Source organism: Mixophyes fleayi, chromosome 3 (assembly GCF_038048845.1).
Source record: "Mixophyes fleayi isolate aMixFle1 chromosome 3, aMixFle1.hap1, whole genome shotgun sequence".
Classification (NCBI taxonomy): domain Eukaryota; kingdom Metazoa; phylum Chordata; class Amphibia; order Anura; family Limnodynastidae; genus Mixophyes; species Mixophyes fleayi.
Window position 1 is genome coordinate 181,987,608 of NC_134404.1, and position 13,489 is coordinate 182,001,096.

The following is a 13,489-nucleotide window of genomic DNA, read 5'->3' on the forward strand; positions in this document are numbered from 1 at the left end:
AAATGTATTTATGCCCTTTGTGAATGAACCTGAAATTTTGAATTGTCACAAGAAATCCCACTGATGTCATAATGTGCTTTGACTAGTGAATTGACTTTATGTATTGCATGGGATAGCTAAAGCCGTTATTTCATGTAATGCATTATTATTAGGTCCTATAGAATGGTGAATGTGAATAGAATCCAATCTATTCTATGTGTCCATAGCCAAAATACATTCATATTTCTGTCTGAATGTATTTGGGTTGTGGTGCGATTGCAGCAGGTTTTTTTTTGGATGCTACTAATTCCATTTTAGTGTGTTCAAAGCATCATCATCAACATTTTTTTATATAGCGCCAGCAAATTCTGTAGCCCTTTACAATCAGGAACAAACATTAATAAAACAATACTGGGTAATACAAAGAGACAGAGAGGTAAGAGAACCCTGCTCACAAACTTACAATCTATGGGGCTATCGGAGTTTGATACACAAGGGCACGTGCTACATCATATTGCAGATTGGACCAGCTAGAATTCAAAGCTAAAAGTATTGAGAGGGCTGTGTGTGTGATCAGTCACACAGCAATGTTGTTCAGAGGGTTATTGTCTTTTGTTAGCTATGTAGAGGGTGGTTATAGGGTAACCTAGGGAGATTAAGATGCTGGTTGAGGAATATCAGAAGCTTGTCTGAAGAGGTGGGTTTTCAGAGAACACTTGAAGGTTTGAAGACTAGAGGAAAGTCTTACTGTGCGAGGGAGGGAATTTCTACAAAATAGGTGCAGCCCGAAAAAAGTCCTGTACCCGAGAATGGGAGGATGTGATGAGAGTGGAAGAGAGACGCAGATCTTGTGCAGAACGGAGGTGCCGAGTTGGGAGATATTTTGAGACAACTGAGGAGATGTATGTCGGTGCAATTTTGTTGATGGTCTTGTATGTTAGTAGAAGAATTTTATATTGGATTTGTTGAAATACAGGCAACCAATGTAGAGACTGACAGAGTGGCTCAGCAGAGGAAGAACGGTTTGCAAGGAAAATCAATCTAGCCGCTGCGTGCAAAATAGATTGTAGGGGTTGAAGTCTGATTTTTGGAAGACCAGTAATGAGGGATTTGCAATAGTCGATGCGGGAGATGATGAGTGCATGAATTAAGGTTTTTGCAGTGTGTGAGATATGTTCTTTAGATGTATGTAGCATGATTTTGATATAGATGTCACAGAACTTGAAAACACTGGAACACATTGCACACATGCCTACTAGAGGTGTACACAAACACTTTAACCAGCATTGTGCTGTATTTTTACCATTGATTTTTATGGATCATTCATCTTTGTGGCACATTCATTTCAATAGAGTTGTACACTGCATAAAGAAACACCATTGCAATGAATAACATTTTTATGGCTTATGGAGTTGCATGGCACTGGTAATTGTTTTTCCCCCATATAAATAGAGATTTAATTAATCTCTATTTATGTGTGACCAAAGCAAGGAGTCCCTGAGACTCCCCTTAGTTATAGACAACCACATCATGGCTAGCATGGAAAAAATGCTTGTGATTTGCTGAGTGCTGATTTGACAGCAAAAAAACCTCTGTGTGTGGGGGTGGAAGGTCTGGAGGAGGTGTGTTGGGGATTGTGGCTGTTATGATAAACCATAATTAGATTTTTCTAATATTCATATTACTTAATTTAAATTATTGGATTAAGCAAAACAAATATTAAAATGTCAAACACTGAATATGAAAAGAGGGGATAATTTAGGTCAGGGGTTGTTAACATTTTATAAAATTTACCCCCTTATGACAGTAAAAGTTTACCAAGTACCCCCATTATGTATCAATTTAGTCCAAATATCCCCATATGTGTGCAAATGTATTTGCAACTCCTTATGTATTGTTAAATAACTATCCCAATTTCTTTTTTGATGTATTTAATCACCTAGAATTTTAAACTGCTATTTGCTTAGATTGGGTTGTGTGTCTGTTTTGCAGTCTATCGACTATTGTGAGAGTGGACTAAATAAGAAATATATCATCTGAAAAACACTTAAAAATAAGTATATATTATTATTATTATTATTATTATTATTATTATTATTATTATCATTATTCATTTAGTGCAGAAAACAGCCTTTGGCAATTACTATTAGGCATGCAGCTAAATGTGTTAATTTAAAAAATATATATATGCTAACAAGTGCAGTCATAATTTCCCCAACAGTTAACTTTAAAGCTTCTTTAGTGCTGGTTAGTGTTTTGAAGATGTCTTTTTTCATGTCAGAGGAGCTTTCTATAACATCATTTTTATGCTCTAGGAATACGGTTTTAATCAATAGTTCAGTGAAGCTTAGTACATGAATTAGGTCTTGAGGAAACATATAAATTTAGTGAATAATCCCCTAGTCACACCACTGGGATTCTGTAGTGAATTGTAACTTATTTTTGTTTTTTGTTACATGGTTTGAAAGTCTATAAATAAAATTCAACTTTGTGCAATTAAATACTTTTAGGCTCGAGGCTTGAGCAAAGAACTATAAAGCAAAGTTAAATATGCTTTTGCCATCACCTCTTTTTAAGACATTTATAGCGATTATTGCATTAAACTATATCCATTTATATGCAGTTAGTAATTTCACAATTTACAATAGATTTGTAGTCCAACTTTGCTTCAAAATATATGCTCGGTGTAGGTGGTACAGTGAAAAAAAAAATCCTAATACTACATAGCAGTAAATGTTTGGCATGCACACTATGGTAAAACTATAATAGTACTATTATAATGATACCTTATAATGTTCAACCGACGTCTAATTTAAACTTGCTTGACACTGTTCCCTGCATTACTAAACTACATTGAAGGATGTATCTTGGATGAGGCTATCCAATACCCATTACTATAATGACACTAACTAATGCAAAGCAAAATTTTAAATGAACAGATGCCTTGAATTATGTTTTACTTACATGATACAATTGCAACCTTACTTCTATCTTTTTAGCAGATAATCAAAATATAGTATTTTAAGCAAAGTGAGTATTTTGATCAAATTTACCCTGCCTACAAAGGACAGATGCAATTATTTCTGAATTTCAATTCAGAAATAGCGGAAAAATTAAACAATTAATATTAAATTTATAAAAATTGTCTATATTTTTAGGAAAATGAATACCAAAATATTTTATATTAGTATTTTACCATTCCAAAGGAATGTTCCTACTCCAAAGAGGTTGCTTATATGGACTTAAGTCCATTGCCACAGATTTATCTAGATTGATAGTAAACCCCGACACTGAGCCAAATTGGTCAATTTTGTGAAGTATCGTCTAAAGACAATGGCTAGGTTTGGCAACAGGTCATCTGCAAATGCTATAAGTTTAATAGTGACATTTCCAATTTGTATAGGTTAAAAATAATACAATTTTGCAGAGAATAATTAACGGAATCAATAGCTAAATTAAAAAATGAATGGTGATAGAGGGCATCCCTGTCTTGTACCTCTAGTCATACCTACTGAATCACCATTTTTGTTGTTAGTAATAATTTCTGTTCAAGGACTGTCCTATAAATACTGTATGAATTATGAAAAAAAGAGTTATAAAGGCGCTCATCTCAAAAAAAGGAAGAATTAGGTATGTTGAAGCCATCATCTTTTACCTATTAGAATTGATGATAATACCTGTAAATACCCATAATTTAAACAGAACCCATCCACGCCTTTCGAATTTCCTGCCAATAATAATAAAACAAAATAGGGAAGCCACACTGGAGCATACTTTCTAAAAATAAGAATGTGAGATTTGAAAAACATAATATACATACATATACAAAAACTAATGTAACAAACCATAAATATAAATCAAAACAATAATTGATTGCTACCATTTTCATCATTTTGACCTCCATGTTTGATATAAAGGGCACTGGTAATATGCAGTACCAAAAATAGAGAGGTTCCCTCTGAGCCTAGTTGAGGAGCATGTTCAATTTGAACCCCACTATTTTAGATATTTATTTTCAAGGCATGGACGAGATCTCTAAGGAATTCAAGCAGTTCAGGGCCTTTCACCTCCTTTGCAATGCCTATGAAACATAATTTTTTTTGTCTACGACGATTTTCCACATCATCCACATTTTCTGTTAATGATACAATAGGGTAATTTGTAAGTCAATCTTATTTTGCAGAGACAATACTGTATCATCTGCATCACTAACTCTTTGTTCTAGTTTAGAGATATGTGCGATTCCAAATGCTCAGTGAAAGTATTAATAGATATTGAATGGAATCAATTTTAAAGATCAATAAAAGGCATAATAATATTCAATTTCTCCTTGGTTGTGTCACCTATGTGTGTGAGATTTAGTGTGTCCCCACCAAATGCAAAGAATGATCAGGAGTGGGGGTTGCACTATGCGACTTATGGAATGGTCTAACTTATTCCATCTTAGGGCATGCTTAAGGAGAAGGAGGGCATGCTTAAGAATTTTTTCATTACCTATATAAAGAATGGCTAGAGAAATGTATCACACAGACTACATTTTCTATAAATCATATAGTGTCATATCATTAGTAATCAATTCATATTAATGACAACTACAATACTAATTAAACTAAACAAAAAAAACAAAAACAAAACCAAGAAACAGTATCCAGCAGCATTCAAATAGTATATCACACCTTAATATCCACAGCTCCAATATGTTTACCATAAATAAAATTATAATAAGACTGCAATAAGACAATTAAATAATCCAGTTAATAAAACCCCTTAAGTGCAAATGGATTATTAGGGGAAAGTAATACCTTTAAAAAAAGTTATCAGTTAATGTATCATTCAATATGTCACAGGATTAATGCACTGGTAGTTACCTGATGCTGTTGGCACTGCTCGTGAGTGAGGCACGAAGACTGACGTGCCTCCAATCCTCACAAGGGCCCCCCGCAAGGGTGTTTAGGTTTTGCTGCAGAAGACAGCAGGTATAGACCTCCAACTGAGCCACTAGTGAAGCAACAGAGAGTAGAGGGTAGTCAGACAGGACGGGTCGGTAACGTGCAGACTGCGAAAGTACACCAGGGTGATCCAGAGCTTGTCTGTGACCATTCTGGTCACAGGCAAGCCGGGTCAATAAGGTTCGGACAGCAAGGTACACAAGGGAGATCCAGAGAGAATGGTCATGACAGCAGGGTCAAACATTCAGAATTAATCAGGGCCAAGGATAATTGAAAAATAGGTCAGGAACAAGCCGCAGTCATGCATAGGAAACCAGCAAACATAAGGAGCAAGGTAAGCATCACTGGAGCTTGGGAATGCAATACTTTGGCCACAGTATGGTGACAGAGGCATCCTTATATAGTAGTGAGGCCCCAGTGACTAGCGCCGGTGGCACAGCGTCAAGGAAACCGCCAAAGCTTCCTGTAGCGGAGCATACACTCTGTAGCCGTCTTCATGGCCGGAAGAACTGCATCTGATTGCTAAGCAACCAGACACGGCAGAGTGGATAGAAGGCAGTTGTCCCTGAATGATAGAGGGATGGCACCCGACACAATATTTGAATTATGCAAATTGTCACTAGAGGAACATAATAAAAATATAGCAATTGATTTGATCTATGAAGGAGTTGCATAAAAACATAGGTAATGGAACAAACTCACATACAATGTTGTTTGTAGTCAAATTCAGCAAATGTCTATAATGTTCTGATAATGTAATCAATATATAATAGCTCAACCATTAAACAAATCCATGACCAAATAATGCAAATATTGTGGGCAACACCAAAAAGTCCATATCCTCAAATGAAATAATAACATTAGTTAGAAATGATTATTTAGAAATGGATGTCTCCTGTATCTAAAGATGTGCCAACATCCAGTTTCACATGAGCACTATGACAGGACAATGTCTACGTTTCTTCAAGGATACAAAAGACAAAAGTTAACATGTCAGCACAGACTCACAAAATCAATAGTTGTGGCAGACCAATATGAGATTCCTTATCAGCATATCAGCAGCATCAGGTCTACCCTATTGCCCAGAACCCCTCGATGCAGTCTCCACCAAATACCTCAGAAGCTGCGTTCTCTTTCACAAAACATCCTCTACACAGCTGCAGCTCCAGGACAAAGACCAGCATTCAGGTTAAATGTTATCTAATAATATTTTAATAAATTAGGAGACACTTTCTCAAGATATCCTGTAATCAGATTTTAAAGCAAATAATCCAGTGGCTACAATGCAAATTTCTTGCGATTTGATAATACCTTCATTTGTCCAAACTTCATCAGCGCATCAATGAGTCACTGACACTAGGGTTGCCCCTCCATCTGCAATCATCTGAAACTGTGCACAAAGGCTGCACCTCCTCCACCCAGTGATATATAGGCAGCCCCGGTCCCAATGCAGAATCTGGGATCCTAGATAAGTAAAATAGTCTAATGCATTGCTAACGAGTTAGGTGAGTGATACAATCGATATTGTAGGTCCTAGACGCAGTGGGCCAGACTCAATTCAAATAAATGTTGCTCCCCACACTAAAAATATCCGATACTTCACGCGTAGTCGGAACTGCACCGACCTTAAGTGTCGTAAGGCAGAGAATTAATCCCACTCTTTAATGAAGGATATTTTCTCCAGTGTTTCTCCCAGGTAAGAAATGGCCTTACACAAAGCAATGTTCCCCAGAAGTCACCTCTTCACAAAATGTCAGGAAGCGGTTTGTTATTTTTAAAAAAAAAAAATTTGTTATTAGCATTTCTAAGTTTAAAAAAAGTATATGTTTGTAAACAATGAGTTTACATTTAATGGAGAGTTTGTTAAATTAATGGAGAGTTTGTCTTCCTCTAAGGGATAGATTCAATTCCCCATGGCTAAAGAGGTGCAAGCAACAATCAGCAGTGAAATTACTGTAGCAATGTTAAAAATGCGCTGATATTACCATAGTAACGGTAATAGTGCGTGTTCTAAAGATGGGAATTGAATCTGTCCCTAAATATTCAAACTTTGTAATCATTTCAATATAATTTACAAATGTTTATAACCTCAATTAAAACATTTATCTTAAAATAAAAAACAGTGCAAGAGAAAGTAAGATACTAAGTGAGAGAGACTTGAAGAGCAAGCAGCAGGAGACAGAGGGAAGCCAATGGTAGAGTTTGCAGTTGCAAGAGACATCTATAACCAAAGAATTTTGTTAAACCAGCTATCAGTGCCAGTGTACTTAGGAAATTATTGTATAGACCATTGCTGTTCATGTTTCATTGAAATCCATCTTGAAAATTGTATTTTTATAAGAGTAAATTATTTACACATTGTGCTGAAGTGAATTTAATCAGAATGCAAATTGAGGTTCAGAAATGTTAAACCTGCTAGTATACTGCTGCAGGCTGGCATTTTTAAAGTTATACTAGAGATGATGGGCTCTCATGACTTTAACAGCCAATGACAAATGTTGGGTGCAGTGATTGGGCTATGAACAGTTTAAGTTCATTCCTGGGCCCACAATCTTTACAAATAGTATTCAAAACTGACAGTTATTGGCACAGTGTGGCAGAAAAAGCGTGTTATGCACTGTAACAGGATAGCCCATGGATGCCATCATTTAGTAACAGCAGGCCTGAGTCCTTAGTTGAGACAGCTGAATTAGCAATCCCATGCAAGGCACATAAACGTCTCACCTTGTTGAATACTATTACACCGGTCAACAGCATTTTTGCTGCCCAACATGTTAAAGTTGTTTTAGGACCAGTTTTTGGCGCTGATTCCAAATTTGTAATCAGATTTCCCAGATTGTCTACAGTTTTTGAGATATGAGGGGTCAAGCAAATTCATCGAAAACTGACGATATAGCGTGATTACATGGGTATGATCATAAATAATACATAGGTAATTGCACAAACTGAACACATTTTATTTTTCTGAAGCACACACAAAATTCCTTTTAATAATTACAACTAAGAAAATCTTGTTAAAATCATTTGCAAAGCAAATATTCAATCATCTATTTTCTTATATGTTTCAATAGCGCTGCCTGTAGGATTTTCTTTTGTACTGTAACTGAGAACAGTCACGCTGGAGGTTCCAACAATAGTCCATCATCATCATCATCATCAACATTTATTTATATAGCGCCAGCAAATTCCGTAGAGCTTTACAATTGGGTAATCAATCATATGTATGTCCCAACTGCTTTGGTATTTCTCCTCTATCACATTGATGTCCTGGTGAAACTGCTCCACTTGTTCTTCACTAAATTCACCACAGTTGTGTCGGAATTTGTCTAGGTAGCTATGCAGGAAGTGCACCTTCTCTCTTGTACGGTAATGTGTAATTTTCACATTGTCTTTCAGACAGTTCTTCTCCTTCAGTCTGGAAGCTAAAACTTTAGATGCTTGGTTTGAAAGATTTAAATCTCGTACCAGGTCATTCAGTACCTCCTGAGAGAATGGTTGAGATTTTGAGGTATATCCTACAAATTCATTTCCACTGTTGTCTCCTACAGCAGTACCAAATTCATTAATTTCTTCATCATCAGAACATGATGACAGGGTGGTAAACACTGGCACAGGAACATCTTCCCCATCCGGTATAGGTCTTCTGGCTGATTCCAAATCAGGGTAATCATACTTGAGCTTCTTGTACTGATTAATACCTTGAACGTTGAAAGCACAGAAATAACAGTCATCATAGTGATTTTTGGCTCTCTCCAAACCATGGGCACACCAAGCTTAAGCTTTTTCTTTGACCATTTTTCCAGTGTTGTAGGTCCTCTACACACGGGTGGGGTATGTATACCCGATGAGTAGCAGACCAACAAGAATGTGAGATACATCAAGATAATGACCACGAGGATTACGACGGTCAGTATATATCTACATACCTTAATGTAGATGTGCAGCATTTGCGACAGGTCTTGTAGCCGTCACGCGCCAATTGCAAATGAAGACAAGTCGGCGTGTGGTAATAACGTCATTCCCACTGCTAACATTGGGATTGACGTTTTTAATGCGGCAATGGCTGTACCCGGCACCACCAAACCTTATAGAGACGTAGGGTCAAGCCATTGCCTCCTTAAGAGCAGTAATCACACTGTCATCAGTGGGATTGACGTGCTTACCAGACGCCGACTTGTCTTCCATCGCAATTGTCACGTGACGGCTACATGACCTGTTGCAAATGCTGCAATCTATCTTAAGGTATGTAGATGTATACTGACCGTCGTAATCCTCGTAATCGTTATTTTTATGCCGCTCACATTCTTGTCGGTGTGGTGGTCATCGTGAAAATGATTACCACCGCTACACACGGTTTGCAAACCTTATGTGGTGCCCATGCCTTGTCCTGGTCTTCTAATTTGAACCCAAATTATGGCAAATAAACTTGTTTCACAAACTTGGTGATGGGTTTTCTTTGCTTCACAAGAATATAGCTACCACATATGTAGCAGAATACGTTTGGGTCATTCAAACAGCTTCTATGGGAGGAATTATTTTTTTCTGAAAAAAAAAAAGTTATATTGACATTATTTATATGTTTGACCAAAGTGTAATTAGCTGCACAACATGTTATGTTAAGAGAAACATTAATGTTAAGAGAAACATTAATTTAAAAAGACAACCCAAAAAATATATACCTATGGATATCAGCAGCAATGCAAATGTTGCGGAAAAAGCACTTGGCTGCTAGAATATCTCGAGATTTTTATTAATTTACAATTTACTCCTCCTCTGTACTTCTAGTATTCTGTTACTGTATTGAGTAATGTGCATAACTGCTGTGCCACATACCTTTCTCATATTAATATAAAGTACAGGCATTTGTATGTAGGTACATACTTCTAATACAATTCTAGGAATACCCTTTACGAATACCCTTTATACCATGAATGCAGTACATTAACCACTGCTGCTCACCACATTACCACATTGCTATATCAACTACATTACTATAAACTGCAGTGAGTATTTGCTGGTCTCACAAATAAGCCACAGGCACATTTTTTTTTTTTTTGTTATATTGCTTTTGCAATGCTTAATATTTCAAAAACATACATATATCATGCCACAATATACCACAGCATAGTATATTCACATTTTACTCTTTACAAAAATGTTTATTTAAGTGTTCTGTAAAATAGGTTGCAAGTAACCAAATATGTTCACTGTGCTCAGATAATTTACTCTACAATAGGTTGCCATGTTAGTAGGGAGGTGCTTCTTGAACTAAGCAAGCAAAGTCTTAGTGCTAGCTTTGAAAACTTGCTCTACGGAAATGTACTATGTGGATTGGTTGACTCATACACAGGAGCAGGTCAAGTGATATCAGAGTATCTCAAATACCTCTAGATTCACCTGTATGAGATCACATCAGGACAGGTGCAGACCTAGATTGGGTTGCAAGGGGTGGACGATAAACTGCCCTGTCCCCTTTCTTTGACAGCTGCCCAATACATTCAAGTGCCTGCTGACAGAGACCAGGCAGAGTATGCTACCCTCAGAACGGTCAGGCAAGATCTCTGCTGATAGGCACTTGAATGTATTGTGCGGCTGTCAAAAAAGGGGAAGGGGCACTCGCCAGCATGCACCTTCTAGGGGGGGAGGCGCTCGCCTCGATTGCCCCTCCCCCCTGGATCCACTGGTGCGTCAGGAGTGTCCTAAGGATGTAAAAGCAGCTTCAGCTGTTTCTAGTGGATTATTATTATTATTATTATCGTTTATTTGTTAGGCACCACAAGGTATCCGCAGCGCCGTACATGGTACAAACAGTAGACTATACAGGGTAAAACAATACAGAACAGTAAACACAAAGTACCAGAACTTCAGAAACTCCAGGCAGGCAAATACTGTAAAGACGGAGCGGAAGAACAGGTCTGGAGACAGGAGGGGAGAGGGGCCCTGCTCATACGAGCTTACATCCTAAGGGAGGGTGGACAAAATCAGGCACAAGAGGGAGCCAGTGAAGCAAAGGGGAGAGAAAAAGGAGCCAGTGAGAAACAGAAGAGGTGAGAGGTTAGGTGGATGGTAGGTAGGCCTTAAGGAACAGGTGAGTTTTAAGTGCCCGCTTGAAGGAGCACAGATTGGGTGATAGACGGATGGAGCGAGGGAGGTCGTTCCAGTGAAGGGGGGCAGCTCGGGTGAAGTCTTGTAGACAGTGTAAGGCAAGACAGAGAGGGGAGGCAGAGGAGGAGCGGCATGTGAGGAAGATGAGTCTCGCAGCTGCATTAAGTATAGAGCGGAGGGGGGCGAGGTGGGAGCAGGGGAGGCCAGTAAGGAGGAGATTGCAGTAGTCGAGGCGGGAGATGATGAGAGCATGGATGACAGTTTTGGTGGCATCTTGAGAGAGGAAAGGATGGATGCGGGCAATGTTACGGAGTTGGAAGCGACAGGCTTGGGCAAGGGATTGAATGTGGGGGGCAAAAGAGAGAGAGGAGTCAAGAGTGACTCCTAGGCAGCGGAGTTGGGTGACAGAGGAGATAGTGGAGTTGTTAACAGTTATAGAGAGGTCATGGTGGGAAGGGCGTCTGGGTGGGGGAAAGACAATGAGTTCAGTTTTGGAGATGTTAATTTTAAGAAAGCGTGAAGACATCCAGGAGGAGATGGCTGAGAGGCAGTCAGTTACACGAGAGAGGAGGGAGGAGGAAAGATCAGGAGAAGAGAAGTAGAGTTGAATATCGTCAGCATATAGGTGATACTGAAGACCGAACGAAGAGATGAGAGCTCCAAGGGAGGAAATATAGAGTGAAAAGAGTAAAGGGCCAAGAACAGAGCTCTGAGGGACTCCAACAGGGAGAGGGGAGGGGGTGGAGGAAGAACCAGACGTGGATACAGAGAAGGAGCGGTTAGCAAGGTATGAGGTGAACCAGGCATGAACAGAGCCAGAGAGGCCGAGAGAGAGAAGAGTATGCAGCAGAAGGGGGTGGTCCACGGTGTCGAAGGCCGCGGAGAGGTCGAGGAGGATGAGTATGGAGTAGTGACCCTTGGATTTGGCTGATAGGAGATCATTAGTAACTTTAGCCAGGGCTGTTTCGGTGGAGTGGAGGGGGCGGTAGCCGGATTGGAGAGGGTCAAGGAGGGAGTTGTCTGAGAGGTGTCTGGTGAGGCGGTTGCAGACAATCCGCTCAAGTATTTTGGAGGCATAAGGGAGAAGAGAGATAGGGCGGTAGTTAGGAAGAGAGGTGGGGTCAAGATTGGGTTTCTTGAGGATAGGCGGGATAAGAGCGTGTTTGAATGAGGATGGGACAACGCCAGAGGAGAGTGATAGGATTATCAGTGTAACACTCAACAATTGATTTTATCTCCATGCTGTATATAGCTAAAAATGACAATTTTGTAGCCTCGTGATCCTTTAAGCACATCATGTATGCAAACAACAGGAAATGTCTGTAAATCTGAGAGTTTTCTAATATTTATACTTTATATCTCATGTTTTCCTTTTATCAAACAAGTTATAGTGGTGCTCTTAGGCTTGAAGTTCTCTTCTCTGATAATATAAATGCCAATTTTAGCCTGACTCTGAGTCATAAATGATAAACAATGATGACTGCAGTTAAATCATATAATATACATTTGAAAAAATCTTCTCCTATATAATATGCATGCCATTGAAATAAAGTAGCAAAACTAATGTTATATGTTATTATTTGTAGGTTCTCCATACAGAGATAAAATAACCATAGCCATTCTTCAGCTTCAAGAAGAAGGAATTCTCCATATGATGAAAGAAAAATGGTGGAGAGGCAATGGGTGCCCTGAAGAAGAGAGTAAAGAAGCAAGTGCTCTAGGAGTACAGAATATAGGTGGCATTTTTATTGTTTTAGCTGCTGGACTGGTCCTTTCTGTTTTTGTCGCTGTTGGAGAATTCTTGTACAAGTCAAAAAAAAATGCTCAGCTAGAAAAGGTAAGTTTTCAGTGAAAGTCATCAGAGTTATAAATATATTGTAAATATTTAATTTTAAGGAATAGTGGGCTTGATTCATTAAGGATCTTAACTTAACAAACTTCTTATTTCAGTCTCCTGGACAAAACCATTTTACAATGCAAGGGGTGCAAATTAGTATTCTGTTTTGCACATAAGTTAAATAGTGACTGTTTTTTCATGCAGCACACAAATATCATCTTTAAATTTCAGTGTAGAAATAAGCTATCAAGTATTTGTGTGCTACATGAAAAAACAGTCAGTATTTAACTTATGTGCAAAACAGAATACTAATTTGTACCCCTTGCACTGTAACATGGTTTTGTCCAGAAGACTGAAATAAGAAGTTTCTAAAGTTAAGATCCTTAATGAATCAGGCCCAGTGTGCTTAAATATAACATTTTGAAAAACCAATGTATCATCTGGATATATATTCCTGTCAAATAATATGTTCCATTAGATTCTAATATTGTGTTTTACTTCAACCAACTACGCTGCATACCAGTCATAACAAATGTTAATAAATTTAAATACGGATAATGAAATTAAGTTTATGTGGAGAACAAGGCATTCATATGTATTACAAAAATATTAAAAATAT

General features: G+C 38.2%; 1 protein-coding gene across 2 annotated transcripts in view; it reads left to right on the forward strand.

The window, feature by feature from the left end:
• GRIK2 (glutamate ionotropic receptor kainate type subunit 2) overlaps positions 1-13,489 on the forward strand; it is a 519,986-nt gene that overhangs the window by 494,785 nt on the left and 11,712 nt on the right. For both annotated transcript variants that reach the window (XM_075202839.1, XM_075202838.1), the window contains one exon: positions 12,620-12,870. In XM_075202839.1, the coding sequence (XP_075058940.1) occupies positions 12,620-12,870 (251 nt within the window). The remainder of the gene's footprint in view (positions 1-12,619; positions 12,871-13,489) is intronic.